Source organism: Berkeleyomyces rouxiae (genome assembly GCF_048999995.1).
Source record: "Berkeleyomyces rouxiae strain 22BRR77 chromosome Unknown BrBRR77_ptg000002l, whole genome shotgun sequence".
NCBI lineage: Eukaryota > Fungi > Ascomycota > Sordariomycetes > Microascales > Ceratocystidaceae > Berkeleyomyces > Berkeleyomyces rouxiae.
Genome location: NW_027396492.1, coordinates 252997 through 279033, shown reverse-complemented (window position 1 = coordinate 279033; position 26037 = coordinate 252997). Strand labels below are relative to the sequence as shown.

Sequence of the window (26037 nt, the reverse complement as noted above, 5' to 3'; positions counted from 1 at the left end):
GCTCGGGCTCTCGATCGACAACAATAGACTGCCCCGCCAAACTCTACTGACGTCTTGTTCCCGTGCTTCCTGTGCTTTCTTGTAGTCATACAGATATGGATCCACAAGTCGCACACACAGACACACAAATGTTCCTCTGCCGCCCCCTTGCCCCAACCTGCGAAGAAAACGTGGCACATTTCGCCACGGCAAGTCTGGGTTTGCAAAGGTATTTGTCAGACTCGTTTTGGTCAGTCGGTCGAGCGAGAAGTATCAGCAGCAGCAGGCCAAATGCTTTTGCTTCTATCCAGGCAAACATATGTACATTCCGACATACATATCTACAGACAGGCCGACAGGCCTCTTACAACCCCAGATCCCAGACTACCATAGACTTGCCTCCCCTCCCCTCCTCATTTATACTTGACCTGTCGTCCTTCTCATCTGCAAGTATGAACGTCTGTGTGCAAACCTCCAAACTAACAACGGCCGTGACCCTAACCGCTATGAACGAGCCACCTGGCGATCATCTAAATGCCGAGACACCCTTTCGTCCTTCTTCGTTGCTCTCTTCACGTCCTCCTCCTGCTCTCTTCTCTTCTCTCGTCCGCTGCCCCCTCCTCATCCCCCCCTTCTCCTCCCGTGCTGACACACGCCAAAAGAGAAAACACGTTCAAACACCAAAGAGCTCGGGCCAGAACATCTGAAACGAAGCTACCACCATGACCCATCTCTCTCCTCACCTCTTGTTCTTGTGTTCTTGTTTCTGCCTGACCTTGGTCCTATGCCTGCTCCCTGGTTGCTCAACTCACACCACAACTAATCTTGTATAGAAGTCCCCCTGGTCGTACCATCTTTGTCCCCCCACCACCCCGTCGCTCTATTGCCCTCAAAATACTCACATCTTTTCCTCTCGTACCTCGTAAACCCAAACAGAAAAGAATGACCAACTACCAGTTTCCGTCTGTCCTTTGTGTACCTGCAGATCATCTCACATCATTTCACCCCTCGCGTTGCACAGACAATAGCAACGACGAAAAACGAAGACAAAAAGTACGTGATTAGATGAGGTTTCTCTCATACACGAACGAGCTCTCTTTTTTCTTCTTTGCATTTTTGCCGTCTAATACTACAACACAACCCAGGGGAAATTCTTCGCCTTATATTGTTAACATCTAGTGCCCTGTTATTGCCTCCGCCGCAATGCCACTGACCTTGTTGTTGTCTATTTTGACGCCGTGTGCCAGGGCTTGCTAGTCAAGCTGGCGTCACTGGCGGCTAATCCGCCTGTGAAAAGAAAGCCAGTGAAATAAGCAGATCTACCTACCTACGCCCAAGTCTTTTCCCTTATTTGATCGCTTTTTTTATTTCTCTCGCAGCAGGACAACGGAAAGACGTTTATTTTATTTTTTGTAAAATGATGATCCCAAGACCATCACCATAACCCCTATCACGTGACTACACAACCCTACAACTTATCCTAAACACCGCAGACGACAAATATGATTAAAGGGAATGCCCTAATCTAACAGCCCCTTTATTCAGAAGTATAAGTAGCGCGCGGCTGTCCAGGAGGTAGCCATAAGTGATAGACCTTAATAGAAAACTTCAACTTCATCCAAAGTGCCGTTCACCACATTCACTGCCTTTTGGAACCTACAGGTTATGAGCCTCTTATTTACATTCCAAACCCGTTTTACCAATCTTTAAACCAGCACCCCAAGAACCCCAGATTTGAGAAACATGGCAAACAACACTGGCAGCCCACTCAACAACTTTGAGGACATGCGGAAAGAAATTTCCAGCATCCCCCAGATTTTTCCGCCGCCACAGTCCATTGTGATGGCTACCAGTGTCCCCAGCCCAACACACGAAAACTATCGACAATGGCTTCAGACTCTGAACCACACCCTGATGCACAACTCCCTGCCGGTAGTAAACGTGAGACCGGGACCCAGATTCGCTGAAGGCTGTGCTCCTTGTGGTGTTACTGACAGTCGATTATATCACACTGTCCTATCCACATTGAACAACACGCAAAAACTCACATTTGCGTCTGAGAGTTCCGAGCGGCTCATGCAAAAGCTTGAAGATTATTTCAGCAAGTTTGACAGAGCCGTGGAGGAACACCTCAAAACCCAGCTGACAAGCATCAACCCGGTCCCCAAGTTTTCCAACATCTGGGCAAACATCAACTGCGTGAGAGCGCAGTTGCAATACTATGATCCATTGGCGGACAAGATACACAATGACAAAGAGTTACTGCGTCGAATCTCATTGGTGATCGACCCAGTACGCTACGACCACGCGATACAGTACGTGAGAAGTACTCCATACGCTTCGGCCGAAGACATACTCGACAAATTCATTACAGATGAATTCAGAAATGTACCCAGCCGCCATGGTGCCCCCAGCTCTCACGTGGCGAAAACTCCGGCACCCACTGTTGCAGCCAACAGTGCCGTCGAGACCCGCTCAGCAAAGGGCCAACGTCGCAGACCTAACCACAACCGCGATGCTGAGCGTCAATACCCTCCTTGCTCGACTTGCGATGATTACCACCATCCCAACTCGCGCTGCAATGAATCTCTAACACCTACAACTGGTAAGTCCCGCTGGTTAGTTGACTCTGGAGCTAGTAGGCACATGACCGCTAACCAAAATCTCAGGTCACTAAAAACCACACGGCCGGTTGTCGTCAAGACTGCGTCAAGCAACCTGAAGGCCAACCAGGTGGGCAACACAACAGTTCGTAGTAGTGATAGAGATAATAAACCATTGCAATTACCCTTGAAAGATGTGCTCATTGTGCCCCAAATCACCGAGAACCTTATATCCGTCAGCACACTATGCCAAAGTGGACACAAAGTCACGTTTGACGACAAACAAGTTGTTGTCACAGATAAAGATGACCAGGTCCGACTCACTGGCCAACACAACCCTGCCGACAATCTGTACGAAGTAGACGAAACTGCTTCGAGAAATAACAAGATTGCTGTGCTTAATGCCGTCACCGAGGAGCAAGAGCTTGAGCATGGGAGACTCGGCCATTTCTTACGCGAATCAAAGATGACGATGGACGACTGCGACGCTTGCACACTCACCAAGATGACTGACAAGCGCAACAAATACAGCAAACCAGCATGCGAACCTTTACAACTGGTATCTGCCGACATCATGGGACCATTCCCACCGTCACTTAACAATGGGCGATACGCGTTGGTGATAGTAGACAGCGCCACTCGAATGCACTGGATCTATGAACTGAAAGAAAGATCCGAAGCACGAGACAGCCTGAACAGATGGCGAACACAGGCGGAGCTGCAATCCGGCCACAAACTAAAGGCAATTCGGTGTGACAACGCACGAGAACTCGTCTCGACTACTCTGGAATGGAACCAAGAATATTCAATTGACAATCAACACACGGTTCCCCATCACTCTTCTCAGAACGGACTAGCCGAAAGAGCGAATAGAACCATCCAGGAGGCTGGGAACGCAATGCTCACATGGTCCAAACTACCCAATGAATTCTGGTTCATGGCCATGGCAGCAGCGACACACACGTACAACACGTTCTCCCCACCACATGACCGCTCAAAATCTCGGTACCAAGCCTTCACAGACAAACCTACAGACACCAAACACTTACGCGTTTTTGGCTGCAAAGCCTTCTCGTTGATGGAGTATGAATCACTACCAACAGGCACAAAGCACAAGAACATGCACCACGCGAGAGAAGTCGTCTTCGTAGGATACTCTGACCACACCGACAAGCATTTCCTAGTATGGGCACCAGACCGACAGCATGTGATCAAGGCACACAAGGTCTCCTTCAGACAAGAAATACCAGCTGGAGACACAGTGCACCTCAACTTGCCCACTCGCAATACAGGTCTAGGATCGAGCAACACACCCCCTGCTCGCCGACCAGTTGGCCGTCCCAGAAAAGAGAACAGCGCACCGAAGCCTACCACCAATGAACCAGAAAACGAACCACCTGCTCCGATTCCAATTGAGAAAGGTTCATCGTTGGAAGAACTAATCGTTGAGCGCATTGAAAACAGTACTAGGAATGAGAACGTTGAGCTAGGCTCCGCAACAACCGACAAGATGAAATCGGAAGCTGAGAAAGACAACAGCACCTCATCAGACACTATTGTGACCGAACGGCCCGCTGACGAGGACATGCAGCCCCAACAAGAAGTCATGCTGGAAGACATTCCCAACCTAAAGCCTGAAGAAAGAGGGGAGCTCCCGGACCCGATCGATCCCGGAACAACAACCACGGTTGAGGAAATAGGGGAGCCAACTCAACAGATCAACCCTGCGACCTTGTCCAGACCCGACACATCCGATAATGGTCCAACATATCAAACCAATCCTATCATCAGTCAGAAGCGAACCATTAACGATACAGAGATAACTCCACCGACGTCACCCCATCACAAGAAGGTGAATCTTGGCCCGATCGACATCGAATTTGTGTTGACCGCCAATGCATCGGCGATAACAATGGCGATCCCGAACTACCCGGTGGAAGTCCCACAACCCAAGAACTATTGGGAAGCCGTCAATGACTCCAAATGGGGACCCTTCTGGGTAGAGGCGAATGAGCGGGAGTTAACGCAGCTGATTGCCAACTGCACTTGGGATGTAGTACCACATCCAGGCAAGAACAGCAACATTTTGACGAGCACCTGGGCGTACAAAACAAAACACAATCCCGACCACACCATCGCACTCTTCAAAAGCCGATTATGTGCTCATGGCTTCAAACAACTGGAAGGGATTGATTTTTTCGAAACATTTGCACCCACGGTCAACATGGCAACACTGCGATTCTGCCTATCGCTGGTGGCACAGACTGGTCTTGAATGTCAACACTTTGACATTAACAATGCATTCACTGAAGCGGACCTCCATGAAACCATCTACATGCACCCACCGCCAGGTCTCAGGAATATTCCCAAAGGACAAGTACTAAAACTCAACAAGGCCATATATGGACTCAAACAGGCCTCACGAGAATGGTACAACACTGCGAGCGAATATTTCCGGAGTGTAGGTTTCGTCATATCAGAAGTAGACCCATGCTTGTTCTACAACCCAGACAAGCAACTCATAGTCCTACTTTATGTAGATGACATACTGGTGATAGGGAAGACGGCAGCGATAGACTGGTACCACATGAAACTGAACAATCGGTTCAAGTTCAAACACTTAGGTCCAGTGAGCCGATTCCTGGGGATGGTAGTTCGACGAGATCAAGAAAAGCGAACACTGACAATATCCCAACAACCATACGTCGAAGAAATTCTCCACGACTATGATTTCATTGACAACCGACGACGACCGGTAAATTCACCAGTGACTGAGGAATGCGATCTGCGCCCGAGACAGGATCACGAAGCACTATGCGATGTCACAGAGTACCAGAAACTTATGGGTAAACTCAACTATCTGGCTACCATGACACGTCCTGACATAGCCTTCGCGGTGAGCAAACACTGCCAATTCATGCATGCTCCCACCGACCGACACATGTCAAGTGCCAAACACATCCTCAGATACCTACGCTCACATCCTGCTAGAGCATTGACATACGGGACCCCATCAGAACAAGGCCCCAGATTACTTGGATACTCAGACGCAAACTTCGGAGCCGAATGGGATGAACGATACTCCACCACAGGATACATATTCATGTCCGCTGGTGCCCCCATAAGCTGGAAGAGCAAACGTCAGAAATGTCTGACAACTTCCACGACCAATGCAGAATTCATAGCATTGTCTCAGGCAGCCAAGGAGTCCGAGTACCTAGCCAAAATCGCGAGATTCCTACACGCACCAACACTTCTACCAGACACATACGAACAAACCGTCAGAAGTCGAGGACAGGAATCTACCCAACTGATCTACGGGGATAACCAAGGTGCCAATGCCCTAGCGAATGGTGGGCAAAGTCTTGGACGCATCCGTCACATAGAGATGCACTATCTCTTCGTCCGAGAACAATGTTCGCGCAACAAACTGCGAGTGGAGCACATACCTACAGGACGGATGCTGGCAGATGGCTTGACCAAGCCATTGACGGGACAAGCATTCGAAGACTTCACTGAAGGGCTCACCATGCTTGCCAGGGGAGTGTAAAATGATGATCCCAAGACCATCACCATAACCCCTATCACGTGACTACACAACCCTACAACTTATCCTAAACACCGCAGACGACAAATATGATTAAAGGGAATGCCCTAATCTAACAGCCCCTTTATTCAGAAGTATAAGTAGCGCGCGGCTGTCCAGGAGGTAGCCATAAGTGATAGACCTTAATAGAAAACTTCAACTTCATCCAAAGTGCCGTTCACCACATTCACTGCCTTTTGGAACCTACATTTTTCATTTCATTTCATTTCATCTATTTTACATCATTCGGCGTGTTCAAGACGTTTATTTCTTGTTGTTGTTGTTGTTTATTTTTACGCCGTGTGCCAGGGTCGAATGGGCGTCACAGGCGGCTAGTCCACCTGTGAAAAGAGTATAACTATGAAAAGAGCAGGTCTGTACCTGAACGAAGAGAACAAACAGCTGGAACACGGAGGCTCGCAGCCTCCAGAGCGACCCTAACGTCACCCCAAAGGTCCCAGTAAAACAAATAACGAAATACAAAGAACTAGACAAAGGGAAAAAAGTAGAAAATGGCTCGGTCTTTCTGCCGGCCTATGCTTGGTTGATGAGGCGTTGCCGCCCGGGGCCCCTCTGTGCCAGTTTGTCGACTCTCTCGGCCAACGTCTTTGCCCCTCGTGCCGTCTTTAATAGACGCTCTACCCATGACCTGCTGTATCTTTTCTGTAGGCCTTTGCATGTCCAAACGTGTGGGCCGTCTTTCTCGGCCCCGCATCTCTCGCACCCCAACGGCGTGTCGTGCTCGAAGCGGACGTGGTACTTGTCTAAGTCTCCGTGCCCCGACCTAGCCGCGAGGACTCTGCCGACGCTGACTCGGTTGTGCTTGCCGGCCGTAGCCTTCCATGCCACCGGTGCTTCCAGATTTCGCCCGGTGCTTTTCCACCATCGATCTGTCGCTGCTTGGAACTCCCGCTTGCGCCATCGTTTCAGTGCAGCCAAAGTCCACAATGGGTTGGGCTGGGCTGTTTCCTCTGTAGTGGCCTCTTTCGCCAGCTGGTCCGCTCGCTCGTTTCCCGGGATGCTTCTGTGGCCCGGAACCCACCTAACTTCCCAGCTTCGGCCTGGGTGTCCGTCTTTCCACTTGCGCATAAGGTCCCTTGTTTCGTCTATAGCTTCCTGCGAGGTGCCCCAAACTGGGAGCCTGGCGTTCAGCCTATCCACCACGCTGCGGTTATCTAGGCAGATGACGATTTTGATGTTCGCTGTGTTTGCAGTGGCATTGACTGCTTCGGCTGCAGCGTGTCTCGCCGCGATCGCCTCCGCATCCGCAACCTCTGCCCCGACCCCCAGATGCAGTTTGCCTGTGGCCAGTTCTTGCCCTTGCTTGATCAAAGCCCATCCTGAGCCGGCGTAACCTTTGGAGTCCTTGGACCCATCTGAGTACGCCCACAGAATTGGTGAGCTTTCGTCTGTGATCTCCTGGGTGTGTCTTTCTGCTTCCTCCAGTTTTGAGCCGTAGGCCGTCCTTTTTTCCTCGGGGGCGGGAGCACCGCCATATCTGGCCCAGCAGTTGAGCTTCGTGTATCTATTCGGTAGTGTGCCCAGTATCCAATCCGTCCATCCGTCGAAGGCGTCAGGGATATGCACTCCGTGTTTGTACTTGGCTCTCCTGATAGCCTCAGCTCTGATAATGTCGTCAAGGATCACCGTGATCGGCAGGGCCCCGACGGCGTGGTGTACCAGGTCCACTGGCGTTGTCCTGTAGGCGGGCGCGGCTGCTCGGTATGCGGCCCTGGCTACCACGTCCATTTTCCCGGTGATGGTCTTCATGCGCTTGTCATCTGACATGTTTCCCCGAGGGGCTGGCCACCAAGTGGCTGCCGCGTAAGTCAGGTTTGAGATCACGCATGGTCTTGTCGCGTTCACCATCGCCTGGACTTCTGCTCCCTTGTAGCACCCTGCCAAAATCCGCATCGCATCAGCAGCCTTGCGAGCTTTCCTCATCATCACTTCCGTGTGCCCTTTGAACGTGAGTTTCTGGTCGAAGTGTACCTCCAGCCATCGTAGGGCGTCCCCATTCGGCGTGGGTATGACTTGGGATCCGTCTGCCATCTTTGCTGCTGGCCCTTCTGTTCCCTTCTTGTGGAAGTGTATCAGTGCCGTCTTTCCCTGGTCCAGACTGAGCCCGTTCGCGTGGCACCAATTCTCCACACCCTGTAGATCCCGCTCCAAGGTTCTGGTAGTCTCCTGCAGGTTCCGCCTCGTCGCCAACAGACACCCGTCATCTGCATATCCTCTGAGCATCTGAATGCGGTATAGGGGACACATGAATAGCATGAAGAGCACCGGTGAGACTGGCGATTCCTGAGGCAGAGTCCCTGGGAGCATCTCTGCTGGCGACACCTCATCGTCTATCCTCATCCTCGCTGTCCTGTTTTCCAAAAATGATTTGACCCATCCACAGTAAATTGCTGGCCACTTCTGTTCCACAAGCCTTTTCACCATTCTGTTTGGCGTGACCGCATCGAACGCGCCCTTGACGTCAAACGTGAGCATCGATGCCACCTGTTTCTGTTTCCATGCGTGTCTAACCTCCGTCACCAAGGATAGGGTCAGGTCCGGCGCCGCTCGTTGCGGCACCGCTCTAGCGTAATAAGGGTGTATCACACCTCTTTCAAGGGCCTCCCTCGCTAGTCTTCTTGCCATCAATCTTCCAAGAGCTTTCCCAAGCGTGGGGAGCAGTGAGATTAGTCTAACCGACCTCGGGTTGTTCTTGTCGGCCTTACCTGGCTTTGGAATTGGCACCAGGCAGGCGGTCTTGAAAGGCTTGGGGTGATGTGTTCTTTCGATGCACAGCCTAAAAAGTCTAGTGATGTGTTCTCCCAGTCCTTCCCATGCCAGCTTTAGAGCCTGGTTAGGAATGTCGTCTAGTCCTGGGACCGTGTTCTTAGGTGCAAACACGGCGCTCTTGACTTCTTCAATCGTGAGATCCAGTGTGAAGGGGTGGCGGTCTTCCGGTATCGTCGGAGGTGCCACGTCCGGCAGTCTGTTTCTCACATGCGCTTCCAGCAGTGCGTCGGCCTTTCCCGCAGTCGTCCTGGCCAGCGTCCCCTCAGTTGTGCGGACCGCCGGTAACTCGGTGCGCGTGGTGCTTCCTGTCCAGCCCACGGCTTTGTAGATTTCCTTTGTCTGGGCCATTCCGTTTATCTTGCCGTTGTAGAAGGTTGCCTTTGCTCGTTTAATGGTCGCCAGGTACTCTCCTCGGGCGACTTGGGTGATCGCAGAAGTGCTCGCCAGGGCTCTTCTGGCTGCCAGTACTTCTTTGTGTCTGTCCTGGCACTCACGGGTCCACCATAGATGGTCTCTTCCTCCGTTCTTCTTAGCCTTTGTCAAAGCTGCCTGGGAGATGCTTGTCAAAATTTCCTCAGTGAGTCTGTCCAAGTCAACGTTTCCTGTTTCTTGGGTCGTCCACCACCGGTCAATTCTTGTGCTCTCGGTCTTTGCTCTGTCGAGCATCGTTTCTGGCCCATCTTGTGCAATTCGCATTCTCGCTCGGTCGTTTTTTGTCACGGGGGCTCTCGTCAGCATCAGTTCCAACAAGGTGTGACCGCTTCCCACATCCACCTCGTCATGTGACCCAAACCATCCCACCTTGCTGTAAAGCTCGCACCCTATCACTGAAAGGTCCAAAACGCTCCCTCTCGCGTGTGTTGGTATCCCGGGGCCATTCAGAACCACCATGGATCCGCTCTCCACCCAGTCTACCAGCTCTTGTGCCTGCGGTTCTCTTCCTTCGGGGGGCGCTTCGCCATCCCAGATTGGATGCCTTAGGTTGAAGTCACCCACTATTATGGCTTTTCGGCTTGGTCTTGTTTCCATCAATTTTTTTGCTGCCTCACCGCAGCGTTTGGATCCTCTCGGGGCGTTGTATACATTGGTGATCTGTATCTCTCTTCTTTGCGTCTCTACTACCAGGCTTTGAATGTCCGGGTGTGGAGGTTCCCATTGCAGTCCACGTGCCTTCACATCTTCTCTGCAGAAAATGAGAACGCGTGGCCTTTATATCCAGTCATTGGTTGGCGCGAATAGCCTGTATCCTGTTATAGACACAGTCTTCGGTCTGTTCTTGTCTCGTACGAAATGGGGCTCCTGTACACATATGACGTGCGGGAGGTGTTTAACAGCAGCGCTTGCCATTGCCGCCTGTGCATTTCGTCCTTTGCCGAGGTTCGCCTGCCATAGGAGAAATTTGTTGGTTTCTCTATTCATGAGTAGTTGGGGCGTCAGTGATTTCCATGTCGTCGGTAGTCTCCGCTACCTTCTTCTTGTTGGCCGCCGTGTCAGTTCTCGGAGTCACTTTTTCCTTTCTGGCCTTCTTTCTTGTCGCATTTCCAGTCGTCTCCTTCTCGGTGGGCGATGGGCCTGTTTCTGTGCCCCGTATTGTCGAGTCCGCCCCCGCCCCGCTAGCTTGCTTACGCTTCCGACCCTCTCCCTCTGGGTCTTGTGCTTCTAGAGCGATGTTTCCTTGGCCAGCTCTGGCCGCCTAGGGTGCCGTTTCCGTGGGGCATTTGGCAACTGAGTGCCCGGTCTTCTTGCATCTGGTGCAAGTCACTGTCTCTTCCCGACATTCTTTGCTGTCATCTCGGCGTCCACACTTCTCGCAGCGCCACGTTTGCCTGGGTTCACTGTAGAAGGCCTTTGTCTTTTGGCCCATAAAGTTCACCTGTTTGGGGCGGCCCTTCGGCTCCCTAGCCTTGAAGGCTGCTCTAACTGTGGCCTTCAGTCCCTCTCTCAAGAGGCTGCACGCAGCCGGGGCCACGCCGAAAGCCTCCTGCACGTGGTGCTTGGCCTTTGCTTCATCCATGGGTACGAGCACCATCTGTCCCTCGGTGCTCGGCTCGTACCACGAGGTCTGCTGGTCTCTCAGCGCTACCCATACCCATGGGTCGTCGACTTCGGCTTTCACGGCGGCTCCCATGGTCTTGGCCACCGCGGCTAGTTCCTCTGCTGTCAGTTCTGCTCCCTTGTCCGGGAGGATAGCAAAGCCTGTTGCCGTCTTGTTCGCCCGTATGAACTTTCTGCCCTGCGGGGCTGCCTTGTTCACCACGCCCAGCACTGCCATGGGGTGTAGGTCGCGCAGTTGATGCTCCTGGTCCATTCTCAGGAAGAAGACAGTTCGGGGAATCCGTTTATTGTATTTATTTAATGTAAAAAGTCGTATTTGTCTCTGAAAACACCAAAGGTGCCTTTTGAAAGGTGTTGAAGACGTTTATTTCATTTTCATTTCATTTCATCTATTTTACATCATTCGGAGTGTTCGTTAAACACTCATAAGATGACCAGGCAGGTCCTGGCAACCTGGCAGCGGCATAACCGGCTGCCGGGATCCTCCGATTCGGACTGCCTTGGTGACCGTAGTCTCCCAGCTCCGAAGAAACTGTAGACGCCGTCTCGGGATTTCCCTGCGGTGATAAGCACCTCCTGGCGCGGGATACATCGGGGGGATACATGAAGACTGTGATAATGAAAAAAAAAAAAAAAAAAAAACAGAAAACAGAACAAGAAAAAGAAGCAAGTAATGCACGAAAGAAAGCACGCAAAGACAAAACAGAAATACAAAATCACACCACGCCAAACGCCATCGCAGCTGGTCATTCCTCTCTCACCCTCTTCAACTTCTTGAGGAGCTGCTTGCATCCTTTGACTGTAGGGAGAAGCTTTTTAACGAGTCTCTCCGTCAGCCGTAGCCTCTGTGGGATCGAGTCACACGTCCACGGGCGCCACGGGGTCTTCTCCTGTCCACATCTCGGACAATCGTGAGCGGCCCCGGTGTGCTTGAACCTCTGGTGGTACGTGGCAAAGTCGCCGTGTCCAGAAATTGCTGCCATCAATGTGCCAATATCGAGTCGGTCGTGTTCCCTGTAGTCCTTGAACTTCCAAGGTTCGACGGGCTCTGGCTTGTCTATATGGGAAGGCCCGTTCTGCGCCCCCCACCACGTCTTGAACTCCGTGGCGGCCTGCTCTCGGCGCCACAGTTTTGCCCTGGAGAGCGACATCTCGAGTCCGCCGACTTCAGTCCCAGCAACCCCTCTGGCTAACCGGTCGGCTCTTTCATTGCCGGGGATGTTCTTGTGGCCCGGTACCCATCTGACTCTTGCCTTTGGCGCAAAGAGCCCGCCCTGTCTCAGCTTCCAGCTTGCCAGGAGTCGTCTCGTCTCGTCGATGACTGTTTGGGATGTCCCCAGGTCGCCCTCTTCTGCATTCAGACGGTTCACAATGCCCCTGTTATCAAGACATAGGTAAAGGCCGCCGGTCGTCTCTTGTGGTAGCTCGTGGGCCGCTTGCACGGCGTGTAGGGCTGCGATTGCCTCAGCGTCAGCCACTTCTTGCCAGGTGCCCAATGGTTTGCTACCTTCGGTGCAGGTCGTATTGTCTACCACCAGGGTCCACCCGGCCCCTGCGCCGCCGTCTTTGACTTTCGCCCCGTCTGAGTATGCCCACACCGTATCAGGCCACGCCATGCGCAGGTCTTCTAGATGTCTGGCTACCTCCTCATCTTTGTCGCCCTTTATCTCGATGGGGTCGTCTGATCTCTCCTTTGCAGGTCTCACCCCGCCAGGGCTAGGTATCGTCTTGGGCAGGAGCCTAGAGAGAGTCTGAATTCTGTTGCCAATGTCCCGGTCCTTACACAGGTGAGCGTCGTCGAGGTTGTGCAGCCGGGTTGCCTCTCTTCTAGCGTTGCTATCGAGGAGGATCTCTGCCGGCGGAATCATCGCTGCGCGGTGTAACAGTCCGATTGGCGTCGTTCTGTACATTGGCAAGGCTGCTCGGATCGCTTTCCTGAGGGCTATATCAAATAGCTTGGCTGTCGTGGCGATCTTCCGTTCCTTGTGCATCGGCCACCAGGCGGCCGCAGCGTACGTCAGTTTGGAGACTGCACAGGCTCTCACTACATGTAGTAAAAGGCCCGGGGGAGCTCCCTTGTGGCATCCTGCAAGGAGTCTCAGCCCGCTGGCTGTGGTCTCAATCTTCCCGATCGTCTTGTCGCGGTGCTGAGTGAACGCTAGCTTCCTGTCCAGCTCTAGTCCGATCCAGCGGAGAGTGCTGCCCTGCGGCGTAGCCTCAATAACGTTCCCGTCCGGTAACTTCACGGGAGGGTTCCCTGCCTGCTTTTTCTTGGTGAGGTGCAGGATGCCCGTCTTTCCCTGGTCCAACTGTAGGCCATTTCCTCTGCACCAGTTATCAGCCCGTTCCAAAAGGAGAGCCAACCCCTGTGCATTGGTCTTCAAATCTGGCGAAGCCCACAAGACACATCCGTCGTCTGCGTAACCCCTAGCTCCCGGTAGAGAGCTGTATAGACCGAGGGTTGTAGGAGGGAAGGTTGAAAGACGTTTATTTCTTGACTTGACTTAACTATATTTATCGTCTACCAAAATCACTAAGATCACACGACGCCGGATTGGTTACCGGACGGAAGTTTAAAGTCCTCCGCTCGACACGCCCATCGTTTCTGTGTGTTCGGGATGGCGCACCATCCCCAAGCCCCGAAGAACCAGTGGTCCACACTCCGCTATGAGCAAAAGAAAACAAGTAAAAAAAAAAAAAAAAAAAAAAAAAAAAAAAGGGAATAGCAAAGAAAATGAAAGAACACAAAACACGCAGAAACACAGCAAAAAAACAAAACCACTCTCATCACCTCCCCCCGCTCCCCCTCGCTCGTTCATCCTCTGAAATTGTTGCGCCCGTTGATGGGGTCGCCTCTCTCGGTGCGTGCGCTCTGTGATGGCGCCATTTCACCTCCAATCTCTTTGCAAGATACTTGCATGAGCTGTTTTTGCGGAGTAGCTTTTTGACAAAGTTCTTCCGCAGTCGTCGCTTGTTGCTCACACAGGACCAAGGGTGGAAGGGTTCCTTTGGCTGCTGGCAAAGCGGGCAGTTCTTCTCGGCCTCTGTGTGGTCGAACCGGTCATGGTACTCCGCGAAGTCGCCATGGCCCGCTCGGGAAGTCAGGATGCGAGCGATGGTGGATCTGTGTTGGCCCTTAAGCCAGTCAACCTTGTAGGCGTTTGTCGACTCGAAGCGAGCCCCAATGTGGCTTCTAGGCTCGCAACTCTCGGTCCACGCCTTGAACTCGGCGTTCAGCTGCAACTTCTTCCATCTGCGTGCTGACGCAAGGGACATGCCTCCAGGCCTGACAAGCAGGACCTCGCTCTCACATCCTCTCTTTGCCAGCCCGTCGACGAGCTCGTTTCCGGGGACGTTGGTGTGGCCCGGGACCCATCTAACAGCGCCAACCGCTGCATCCAGTGACAAGTGCTCGGTGCCTCCCTTCCAGTCGTGAAGCAACCGGCGGATCTCATCAACCTCTCCTTGGGATGTGCCATTCTTTTTGGATCTGCAGGCGATGCGTTGCGCTACGCCCAGGTTATCGAGGCACAGGTACAGGCTACCCGCCTCCGGAGGAGCATTTTCGACAGCTGCTCGGACCGCGTTGACGGCAGCGACAGCCTCGGCATCCGCAACTTCTCGCAGGGTACCACAGGACCCAAACCCTTCGCAAAGCTTAGTGCCTCCGCTGAAGATCGCCCAGCCTGCTCCTGTTCTGCCGTTCTCGTCGCGCGAGCCATCTGAGTAGGCCCATACAGTGTTTGGGTTTGACTCGGCAACTTCTCTTTGGTGCTGCTCAGCAGCCTCATCTTTGTCCAGCTTCGGGGGCAGGGGCTCCGGTGGGCCCTTCTCTTCTGGAAGAAGTTTCTCGGACTCGTGTATAGGGTTCGGAAGCATCTTCTTGTACTCGTCTATGTGACCACCTAGCTCTGTGCTGTACAAAGGGTGGTAGTTGTCTACCGTAGACGCGCGGATGGCAGCAGCCCTCTCATAGTCTCTGAGCAGCATCTCCATGGTCGGCACCGCGGAAAAGATGTGCAGTAGCTTGATGGGCGTCGTGCAATAGACTGGCAGGGCAGCTCTAAGGGCAGCTCTCAGTGCCAGTTCCAATCTCTGAGTCCCTCTGGTTTTATGCATGAAGGAAGACCACGTGGATGACGCATATGTCAGTTGCGGGAGCACACAGCTCCTCACCACATGTAGCAGGCTCTTCACCGGGGTGCCATGGTACACTCCAGCAAGTGCGCGAAGGGCGTTGGTAGTTCTCTTAGCCTTGGCCGTGACCTGTTTGGCGTGCTCCGCGAAGTTGAAAGCAGAGTCCCACCACACGCCAAGCCATCTCAAGGACTTTGACGGCTTCAGGATGTTGCCATTCGGAAGCTCGACGGTGTTCTTGGCCGAGCAGCCACCAGGCCGGCAGTGTAGCAGTCCTGTCTTGTCCCAGTCTAGCTCGAGTTCGTTTTCTCTGCACCACCTATCGACCTTGGACAGAAGTTCGGTGATAGAGAGATTGTTTGTCTTTGCATTTCTTGACGATACCGCGAGCAGGCCGTCATCTGCGTATCCAAGTCCCATGCACGTGCTGTGCAAGTCCGCCATATATAGCATGTAGAGGATGGGGGACACCGGGGAGCCTTGAGGCAGACTGCCTCCTACTTTCCTAGTGACCGCTTCCCCTCCTTCTATGGACAGGGAGACCTCTCGCCCGGTCAGGAAAGATTCGACCCACCTGATCAGCTTCGTTGGCCAACCTTGCTGCCTGAGCCGGCGGACCATTTGTCTTCGCTTCACGGCGTCAAACGCACCCTTGATGTCGTATGTGGCGAAAGTGGTTGTCTCTTTGTACCTTGACCTCCCTTTTATCTTGTCCGCCAGAGCTAGTGTCAGGTCCGCAGCCGCGCGCCGTGGCACTGCGCTAGCGTAGGCGCGGGGGATGATCTTGAGTTCAACTGCTTGGACCGCCAGGCGACGTGCCACCAGTCTTTCCAGACCCTTTCCCAACGTCGAGAGGAGTGAGATGAGCCTGTAGCTTCTTGGGAGCGATTTATCTCGCCCTGGTTTCGGGATGACTACCAGAACGGCTGTCTTGAAGGATTTCGGATGCCAACCAACCTCCAGACAGTCTCGGAACAGTGCCGTCAAGTGTGGACCCAGAACTTTCCATGCGGTCTTCCAGGCGCTGTTAAAAATGCCGTCTGTACCTGGCGCTGTGTTGCCCGGTCGGAAGAGCGCGGTGCGGACTTCCTCTTCGGTCACTTCACCAAGTTCTCGTGCTGCCCTATCTCGTCGGTTGCTCAAGTTTTCGGTTGCTTCTTCTAACTCTTCGGCTTGTGTATGAGTGTCTAGGAGGAGCAGCGCCTTTTCGGTTGTCGTGGACGCCGTTCTGCTCCCTGAAGCCAGAGGAGGCATGCTGTACGTGGCCGCAGCCCGCGTCCATCTCAGTGCCTTGAAGACGTCACCCGGTTCCTGGATGGCCTCGATGTTCCGCTTCCACATTTCCTTCTTGGCCTTGCGCACTTCTGCGTGGAAAATCTTACGCTTGGCCTTGTACAGCTCGAACACATCGTTTCCCCGGTGTGCCAGCCACGCAACTTTCGCTCGGCGTAACTCTCGGACTGCAGAGTCACAGTCACTGTTCCACCATCGTTTTCCAGTCCCCTTGCCAACAGTCTTGGGGGTGGACCTATCCAGAGCCCGGGTCATAGCTTCTCCGATCCTCCTGGCTCCTAGGTCGATCTCCTCTGGAGTTGTCATTTGATGTATTGAGAGGCCAGCGGCTTCTTCTGCGCACAGCTTCAGAAACCTTTCTTTGTCCATCTGGTCCATCTTGTACCTCGCCGTGCGGCCAGATCTTTGAGCGGGGGCTCCAGTGACCGTCGTGATCAACACCTCATGGTCGCTCCCGCAGTCGAGATCACTGCGTACTTCCGTGGTGCAGAGGTGTCCTGTGTTGAGCTCCACCGTGGCGAATGACAAGTCTATCACCGAGGGGGATGCTGGGTTGGCATGACAGGTTGCGATGTCCGGGACGTTCAAGAGGACGGCCCCCGACTCCTCAACCCAATCTACCAGTTTGTTACTGTCGGAGGACTCGTTGGATTCACTATCCCACATGGGTGAGTGTGTGTTCCAGTCTCCGCACAGTATTGCTTTCTGCCCCCGCACGATTTCCTGTGTTTTAGCGGCGGCTATCCAGCGTTGATCGTCTCCCGGGTTTGGGTTGTATATGTTGGCAATCATGGTCCCTTGGCTCAGGCGCACAATCACCATGTCACGATGTCCCATGTTGTCGGCTGTCGTGACTTGCTCTGAGACTAGGTCCTTTCGGATGTACGTCATCGTTCTTGGACGCTCTACCCACTTCGCGCATGGTGCATAGGTGCGGTAGTATCCAACGTAAACCGTCTTCGCTTCTGCTAAATCTCTCCCAATGTATGGTTCTTGGACGCAAACTATGTCCGCTTTTACTGCTATTGCCGTCTGAATGGCGGCAATGTGGTTGTTGTAACCACGATGAGCATTGAACTGAAATATTTTCAGCCCGTTGATTCCTTGTGTGTTTGTACTATACATTAGTTATCACTGGGCTTGGGTCGATTGGCGGTCCGCTTGCTAGTGCGGATTGGCTTGGGGGCACTACTGGGCTCTCTTGAGGCGCGCGTCCTTGGCGTGTCCTGCTCCGAACCCTGTGTCTCCACGTCTGGGGCCTCCGGGGCTGGGAGGTGGGGCTGGGCGGCCGGAGGCTCCTGGGAAGTCAGGTCCTCTACCGCCACGCTAGTCTCCTGTCTCGCGGCTGGTGGGTCTGTTAAGGTTTCTGGCTCTGTGATTCCCTGAGATCTGTGGATTTTCCCGCACTTTTCATTGCGGACTCCCACGTACTTCTCCTGCTGCGCTGTGCGGGTTTCTCGCTTCTCCTGCGCGCTAAGGTTTCTATTTCGGAGAGGGCATTCCGGGTCGTCTGCCGGGTGTGGGCCTCGGCAAATTATGCACTTAGACACGCATTCGTGTGGCACGGTGCAGCAAGTGGGGTGTTCATCGCTTGCGTGTTCGCTAGAGCCGCAGTGTCTGCACAGCTGGGCTCTCGCGCAGAGCTTCTCATTGTGCCAAGCAAAGCACTTGGTGCACTGCTTCTGCGCCTTGGGCCTTTCGAGCAGAAGGCGGGTGAGAATAAGTCTGGATCCCATCCTAATTTGTCTGGGGACCTTGGTACCCTCAGCTGGGATTTTGACCACGAAGGTCGCTTCGTTGCCCTTGTAACTCGGGCTGACGTGTTCGGGGGTGGCTTTGGTGGCCGCCTCGAAACACTCCGCAATCATGTCGGGTGTGACTTCAGCGCTACCAGCACTGCCCAGGCTGATGTATCTGTTTACAGGCCCAACTATGTAGGCGTCACACACGGACGCCTTGTCGATAGTAGTGCCGGGACCGAACCATTCCTTAATGGCTTCTGACTGCTCCAGGAGTGCAGCGCGGCCCTCCGCGTTGCGCGGCTTTAGGGCAAAGCCAGTCCTAATGTGATAGGCGCCAAGTAGCGCCCCTTTGATGCTGTCACTCAGTGCGCGCAGCTGGTTCGTTACAATGAAGCTGTCTGCTTCACGTTTGTCGGATCCGCTGACCAAGCGGACGAAGATTCGGTCATCCTGGCGCACTTCCGGCTTGGAGACGCGTTTCTCAGGGCTGGGGGTTTCGGAGCTTTTGGCGGCAGCTCTCTTTCTCTTCTTCTGTCTCTTGCTAGAGACGGCCTCCCACTCACCCGACTGCTTGGGCTCGTTGGAGGGTTGGCCACCTTGCTGGGCAGCCTTCGTAGTAGCGGGTTGGGCTACTGCGTTGCCGGCAACTCCTGCATACGTTGCCTTCGGTTCGGGCGCCTCTTGTCGCGTCGGGGGGGCCCGCTGGTCGGCCGGCTTCGTCTTCTGAGCCTGGGTAGATCCGGCCTTCGTCTTGTTGGTGTCATTTGTCGTCTCAGTCCGGGTGGCGGTGGCGTCAGCGGGGGGCGACCCGTTGAGAAGGGTGACCATGAGTGTGGCGGTCATGGTCTCGATGGTGTTCAGTGTTGTGTCGATCGCGGACGCGTTCAGTTCGTCCTTGTACTCCGCGCATTTGGCTTCGAATGCCTCTAGCAGCGGGAGTATAAGATCCTCGACGACTTTTCGTCGACTTTCAAGCATACGGCTTTGCTTCTCGAAAGCCTGCCTCTGTTGGCTAGACATCTTCGCGTCGATGTCGCCGTCGTTGTTGTCTTCGTTTGTGTGGTGAGTTCGAGGGTTGCTTAGGGTTACCTCCTTTTCCTGGAGTTGTAGGAGGGAAGTTTTTTTTTTGAAAATCCAAGCGCCATAGTTTAGGAAGAGTATAAATAGAACAACAACAACAACAGCCAGTACAACACATCCAAGGCAACGTGCCTGAGTGGTTAAAGGGTATGACTCGAACTTGGCTCGTCCAACATTCCCGCTATCATATGGCTTCGGCCGCGCAGGTTCGAATCCTGCCGTTGTCGTGTTTCACTTTTTGCATCGCGTATCGGGTATCTACTTTTTGTTTTCTGGCCACGGGGAAATCGAGGACAGGTGAGTGATGCACGTAGAAGTTGATTGCCCTGATAAAAAAAAGAAGAGGGAAAGAAATTGTGAGATGGAATTATCGTGGTTAGTGGTGACACGAGGATTTGATGTGTTACACACACTCCTTTTTTTGTGAACATTACATGACTAGGGATCTACAGACTTCAAGGTCTAGAAGGTTAAAATCAAGCCCAAATTTGAAGGTACAATGGAGTTGCCAGGAGAAAGACGCTACCCGTCACAGTGGAAAATAATGTGTGGATCTATCTGTCACATTATCGCCAACTGTAATCAGCCCAATGTTGATTTACTCCGACACTTCGGGAGTCGTAGGTATGAATAGGATCCGAGCTGATTGCTAGATAACTACCCACTACTGTTAACATCGTTTCTAGATGTCCATTGGACACTGTCCAAATGCTACCATAGCAATCTTTTTCTTTCCAGACTATTGGAATGTTAGGTGGTTCTTTTCGTGCTTCTCGGGTTTGTGTTGTTGAACTTGACAGACCTTTGGTAGAAAGGGCCTAGTAACAGAAGCTACTCCCCCAAGGCAACTAAAAATAATATTAGAGTGCTGAATCCTCCATGATCTCGGAAAATTATAAGCAGTCACCAATCTCCCTAACATCAACCCCCACTCTGTTCAACACGTTCACGCGGATGCTACTCGTCCCCGTCTTTATCCTTTATTCACTTTTCAATTTCCAGCTCTTTGTTGCTAATATGTTTTCTGTCATGCACAATATCGTAGCGAGCGTCATTGCTGTCACCCTTTATGGAGTTCGCGTCCAACGTACAGCATCATGAAATCCATGTTCCAAGGTACTTCGCGGCAACGTCAATACCACCCGCAATCTTGAAGTGTCCGAAGTTTCCGCTGCCAACAATGACCCAATGCTAATCCCTGGTTATCCAGGCTACTATGAGAGCCTTCATAGCCTAAATTCTGTTTCTCCAAATTCAGCGCCTCCTAGTCAAACTCCACTGACTGTCCATGTTGTTTTATTATCACGGTTCGCACTAATGAGTATCTGCAGGATGCCGAGAATCCCTCACCAGTAGACAGGTTAATGAAGACAATCAAATCAAAACAACTAGCTACTGATTAGTGAAGAAGTTCAACTCAAATTAAAGTCCGCGGAACCAGAAGGCCCCGTAATGTCTTTCGCATATAAAGTTTAGACAGAAACACTTTGAAAAGATGAGCCGTGGATGTGTAAGAGCAATGCGCAAATTGATGAGCCCAAAAAAACAAAAAGGACAAAAAAAACTCCAGAGACCCCAAGCCTCAACCTCTTTTACGTTTATCCTCTCGCTCTACTCCTCCCGGTAAGCCCGGTAAATCTCACCGCCAAAGAGTCCGAACAGCGCATCCAGCCACCAGACAAACTTCCAATACAAGCTTGCCCGCGCCCAGTCGAACTCGCCCAGCTCTGATCTTGGCACCGCACTACCCACCATACTGCCATTGAACCAGCTCAATAATGGCACAGCGGCCACCATACGCTGTGCCATACTTTGCTGCGGCAGGAGTGCCTGCTCAGCCGGCAGGATCTGCACACGACGCGCAGTGGGGATACGCCGACAATAGACGCCATCATTTGCCGTATTCTCGCCATGCACGTCTGCATCGGTTGTCATGGCCACGTCTTCATCTTCGTCGAAGACGGTGGGGACAAAGCTGGAGGACGGGAAGCCCGTGCTGTGACGGCGCGTTTTGAATGCATCAACGCTGTCAAATGTGTTTGTGGACGACTCAAAAGTTTTGGATGAGGAATTCGATTGCGGTGGTGAGATAAGATCGTTTAGATCCCCAGTGGTATTAGAGCGCCCAAAGGCATTGTTGCTGGTGGCACGCTTGAGAAATGCGGTTGCTGTCGGCTGAGCTCCCGCCACGCTCTTGGTGCCCATTGACGGTTCGAACAGATTGCTCAAGTCTGGCACTGCCTCGTCCTTGGGTGGCGCAACACCCGTCCATGGCTCTGCGCTAACCAAGTACCCCATGATGTTCTGCGGCGACGCCAGTCGTGCGGCCTCGGCAGCTTCGGTGCTCTCAAACGTAACCTTGACCCAATGCTCACCTCCAGCAGCCATATTAACTTTGGCACGTTCGTCGGGTGTTAGTGCACGGCGATTGGTGAATGCAGGATCAGTCAGTTCAGTGCGGTACCGACGCTGCTCCATGGGCGCCATGCGAGGATAGTCTTCGCAAATGCGACCAGCAAGCTGCTCGTAGTGTGCTAGTGCTGCGTACTGCTGCGTCGAATTGCGGTATCCACGGAGAATCATCTCGACAGGTTCACGATGATGGCGGCGCGCGGCAGTCACTGATGTCGTACCGCCCATAGTCACGTCATCAAGATCGAGCAGGGCGCTATGGGAGATGGACTTGGCCAGCGACGAGGGCCGCCTCGGTGCTGAAGAGCCAGACGGATTGCCAACGCTCCCACTCCCGGTAGCGCCCGTAGAGTTTCCTGTGGTTGTGGTGGCGGATGTAGCTTGCATAGAGACCCAATCGCCAAATATCTTGTCAGCAACCGCCTGGGTCGGGTTGTCGCGTTCGCGTCGCGGCGTGCCCGTTCGAGAGCGAGAGCGGCGGTTGGATTTGCCAAAGGAGCCAGTTTCAGGCGCGGCTCGTCGATTACGCGTCGGGGGCATGCCCCCTTCTTGTCTACAAGGCGCGAAGTATTAGCTTTTGAAGGACTGGTGTGTATCTAGTGGTTGCGTACTGAGAGAAGACCATCGCGTAGGGTCTTTGGATACCGTCGGCGCCGACGTAGAGCTCTTCGTCGGGAACATTGTGAAGGATCAGGGGTGCCATGGTGATGAAGCTGAGGATAGGCTGCTGTTGATGTCCGTTGAGGCGTAGTGGTGGAAAGATTAGCAAGGCTGAATTAAGAAAAATAGAAGCGAAAAGAAAATGAATCGTCGAAATTAATGAATCCCAAAACGGCTGTCAGATGCAAAGAGAAAGTAATCAGGAAGATTCAAAGCGCCAATTTGAAGCCGACCAGGCAAGGGAGCGAAATATCAGGAACCATCAAAGCCGCAAGCCAAATAACGGAAAACTTGTGATGGATCGGCCCAGCAACCAAAGCCAAGCTGCCCTTGTGGCGCACGTGACTTTCTTGTTTAGGGTCTAGATAGGGTATGGCCATGATGCCCAACGTCCGACGTGAATTACACAAAGTGCGACCTACATACATGCATCAATGAAATCAATGTACGACCTAAGTCCCTTGCTTCATCCTATTGTTTGGAAGAATCTGGCTTTATATACACTGTCTAGGGCACAAACACCCATCCGAAACATTAACTAACTGGTATCGAAGTACAAGATCAAGCAACTCCAGAAAATCAAAAAGAAACGCCCTTCCCACGGTGAACATGCAACATGCTAGAAGCAACGCAGCACCAGACAATACAGCTGATTAACAGTAACGCCGGAATGGACAAAAAAGCGGTATAACAAAACAAAAAAGGGCCGCGAGTTACAAGTCATAGCCCGCCGGTTGCCCCTCGCTCTTCATTCCTGAGAGCCGTGGGCCCCTGAAAGCCCGACTGTACAGCCGCGCCCGCTGCAGTGGCTGCCGGCCGGACATTGTGCAGTTCGACCGAGCCACGATTGCGCTGGTCTCTGCGCAGTTCGCCGAGACGCTGATCGCCATCAACGTGCTGGGTCTTGAATCGGTAAAAGGAACCCGGCCGCGGCCGGCACAAGACCACGATCCAGTTGCGCCAGACGCTGCCCTGACTAAAGGCGCGGTAACGCTCGGCCTTTGTGAATTTGTGCGAGTTGATGTACTCACGCGTAGTCTCCCCACGCGCCATCAGGAAAATGTGGTAGCCCGTGAGCGCCAACGGATATAAACCAGCGAGAATGCCGTAGATAATCATGGCAAAAGGAACAGGGAACTCGCTGATAGCATCGCTGAACCCGACATTTTGACGGTGTTTGTACACCAATAACTGCGCAAGGCATGCACCAACCATGTACAGTGATAGAAATGCGGCGGAAGAAACAAAGGTGAAGAAGAAGCGATAGTTGCGGCGGCCCACGCAGTTATTGAGCCACACGCAGTGGTGGTCGTGGCCCTCAATACAGTTGTCGCAGAGCCTGCAATGATGGGCCCGGGGAGGTCTCCAGATGTCGCAAGTCCGGCAATGTTTAACGGGAACCTCCATAGCAGCCGTCGATGCTTCTGCCGACTTGACCAGCACCCAGTCATTGGTGGGGAGCAGTGGCGCAGCAGGGTTCTCGTCTGCCTCTGGGAACACGTGCAGATTTCTCGGCAGGATCTAAAACACGCATGTCAGCATACAAAACCACCGTGGACGACAAGTATGGTGGGACAACAAGAGGAGCACAACTTACACCAGGGTCTGATGTGGAAGCGCGCAAGAATGACGAGAGACAAAGATATGCAGTGTACGCAAATATGAGCGGAATCGATGGGCTGATGTGGTTCCAAATCCACTTGGCCGAAAAGCCTAGAAACAATCCAATGGGCAGTGCAACCAACACTCCGGTCGCAATGTTGATGGGTTTTGCGTGAGTATTTTGCAGCCTTCCGTTGAGGCAAAAAACAGTGTTTCCGTCAAAGTACTGGTAGACCTTGTTGCCCTTGCTGTCGTTGACCTTAGATTTTGCGCGAGATCTCACGGCCTCGGCTGTCTTTTTCATGTCGTCGACCTCATCATGGGACTCGGTGGAAGCCAGGCGTGGAGAAGACGCAGCCGAGGCCAGCTTCTCGGCTCCGTTGTTGCGGGATTGGCTGGCGCCGGGAGGAAGAAATAGGCTGGAGCGGAACGACCGCGACGTCTTTGTAGGCGACCGACCTTGTGACCGGATGGCCTGGGTGTTCTTGGATGTGGCATATTGGCGGGACGTGTCGACGCTGAGCTCCGTTTCTCGATCTCGTCGGCGCTGCAATGGCCGCATGCTCTCGGGGAGGCTTTCCTGGGGGCGGTGTCCCGTGGGACTCGTGTTGGCTGTTAAGCGGTCTAGAGTCTCCTGCTCTGTCCACTCGGTGCCGCGCGAGGGTGGTGATTCTTGCTTGTTACGTTCTTCGCCGGGCGACTTTCCTATACGAGCCAATCCAGCCGTAAAGGTTGCCGCAGCATTTGTAGCTGCTATGCCAGAGAGGGCGCTATGTGTGCTGGGGGTTTCAGAAGGACGCCGTCCGGCTGTGCCTGCACGCTGGGCCTGGAGCTTTTGGGAGCTCATGGGGTGAAAAAAAGCCTGGTTGGCTACCGACGGAACATGGCTTCGACTGTTGTGTCCGTGGCTTCCGATGCCAGAGCGGCTCATGGCGCTATGAGCAGTGGTTGTACTTCCGCCTCCGATGCTTCCGCGGTGTGATGCATGCCCGACGCCTGCACTAGCAAAATGCGGCACGCGAAGAGGCTGGTTGCCAGACCAGGCTCGAACTGAGGTTCCGGTGCGCGCTGTCTCGGGTCGCGACGCGACTTCGGACGCCAAAAGACTACGGCGTTTATTCGTGTGAGGGTCTCCAACGCTGCGGATGTGGCTGACGGTTTGTGAGGCGGCCTCGCCGTCACGGTCTCCGTCGTCGGACGCGATATCAGTCATACGCGAAGAGATGATACTAGGAGGGCCGGCGGCGGTCTGGAACGGTAGTGATTGCGAGGTTTGAGCAGTACTTGGTTGGGTGTGTTGAGTCGCGGTCGGCGCTGAGGCCAACTCCCTGGCGTTAGCGGCCATAATAAAAGGGGGTAATGCTATAACACACTACTATTTTTATTGTGTATCGAGGCTCAGGGTGGCTCTAGAATGCGTGGTTATATCGTGATGTCGTCGTACTCGACAGAGAAAAAAATACTGAGCGAAAGAGCAATAACAAGGTGTTGCACAGGACTCGACGCAAAGGTTTGTGGGTTGGGCAGTGGCCATCCAGCATTAAGGGGGAGAAAATATAATGAGAAAATGAAGCCGCGAAAAGTCGTGTGACAGCCGAAAATGGGTGACAGGCAAGACGATCACCAATGCGGGAAAATGACAAAGCGCTAGTTACCTGACGTGTATAGTTACCCAGGCAAAACACAACAAAACTTTACGCATGAAATGCAAGACGAAAAAAACAATATGCTTGTCGCAGGAGAAAAATGCAAAAGAAGAAAGAGAAAATGTGCGCTGGGCGAACATGCGCACATTTTCACCATGATGCGATGCGACGAAAGAGGGAAGGTAGCAAACAAACAATAGACGATGATGATGGCTCTTGGGGCAACTGCTCTCTAGGCCATAGCTTGGTCCTCCGTTTTCATTTCCATGTTTACCCATTGACCTTTCGTGATGACCTATTTCTGGACGTGCCTGCTGTATCTACGTGCGTCAGCCCTGTAGAAACTGGTAACTCGGAAGAGTGCACGAGCAGTGCAGTTTTTTTTGGCGCTCCTTCCCTTCCTTTCAACCCTGTGGCGGTAATGACGGCCCATATTTAATAGCAGCTCGTTG

At 53.0% G+C, this 26037-nt stretch overlaps 7 protein-coding genes across 7 annotated transcripts; 1 reads left to right on the top strand and 6 right to left on the bottom strand.

Moving 5' to 3' along the window:
* Positions 1 to 1722: 1722 nt before the first annotated feature.
* On the top strand, positions 1723 to 6132 carry BROUX77_001611 (uncharacterized protein; the record flags this gene model as incomplete). The annotated part of the gene is made up of 2 exons (XM_073746060.1): positions 1723 to 2597; positions 2649 to 6132. The coding sequence occupies 2 exons, from the start codon at positions 1723 to 1725 to the stop codon at positions 6130 to 6132; spliced, it is 4359 nt and encodes a 1452-aa protein (XP_073606693.1).
* Positions 6133 to 10651: 4519 nt separating this feature from the next.
* Positions 10652 to 11266, bottom strand: BROUX77_001610 (uncharacterized protein; the record flags this gene model as incomplete). The annotated part of the gene is made up of 1 exon (XM_073746059.1): positions 10652 to 11266. One exon carries the CDS (start codon positions 11264 to 11266, stop codon positions 10652 to 10654), a length of 615 nt encoding a protein of 204 aa, XP_073606692.1.
* A 493-nt stretch (positions 11267 to 11759) lies between these two features.
* On the bottom strand, positions 11760 to 12923 carry BROUX77_001609 (uncharacterized protein; the record flags this gene model as incomplete). Its single annotated transcript, XM_073746058.1, has 1 exon — positions 11760 to 12923. One exon carries the CDS (start codon positions 12921 to 12923, stop codon positions 11760 to 11762), a length of 1164 nt encoding a protein of 387 aa, XP_073606691.1.
* Positions 12924 to 13828: 905 nt separating this feature from the next.
* BROUX77_001608 (uncharacterized protein) lies at positions 13829 to 17334 on the bottom strand (the record flags this gene model as incomplete). Its single annotated transcript, XM_073746056.1, has 2 exons — positions 13829 to 13936; positions 13996 to 17334. 2 exons carry the CDS (start codon positions 17332 to 17334, stop codon positions 13829 to 13831), a joined length of 3447 nt encoding a protein of 1148 aa, XP_073606690.1.
* A 233-nt stretch (positions 17335 to 17567) lies between these two features.
* On the bottom strand, positions 17568 to 19205 carry BROUX77_001607 (uncharacterized protein; the record flags this gene model as incomplete). The annotated part of the gene is made up of 1 exon (XM_073746055.1): positions 17568 to 19205. One exon carries the CDS (start codon positions 19203 to 19205, stop codon positions 17568 to 17570), a length of 1638 nt encoding a protein of 545 aa, XP_073606689.1.
* Positions 19206 to 20876: 1671 nt separating this feature from the next.
* BROUX77_001606 (uncharacterized protein) lies at positions 20877 to 22380 on the bottom strand (the record flags this gene model as incomplete). Its single annotated transcript, XM_073746054.1, has 2 exons — positions 20877 to 22230; positions 22289 to 22380. The coding sequence occupies 2 exons, from the start codon at positions 22378 to 22380 to the stop codon at positions 20877 to 20879; spliced, it is 1446 nt and encodes a 481-aa protein (XP_073606688.1).
* Positions 22381 to 23057: 677 nt separating this feature from the next.
* On the bottom strand, positions 23058 to 25284 carry BROUX77_001605 (uncharacterized protein; the record flags this gene model as incomplete). The annotated part of the gene is made up of 2 exons (XM_073746053.1): positions 23058 to 23858; positions 23935 to 25284. The coding sequence occupies 2 exons, from the start codon at positions 25282 to 25284 to the stop codon at positions 23058 to 23060; spliced, it is 2151 nt and encodes a 716-aa protein (XP_073606687.1).
* Between the last annotated feature and the right edge of the window lie 753 nt (positions 25285 to 26037).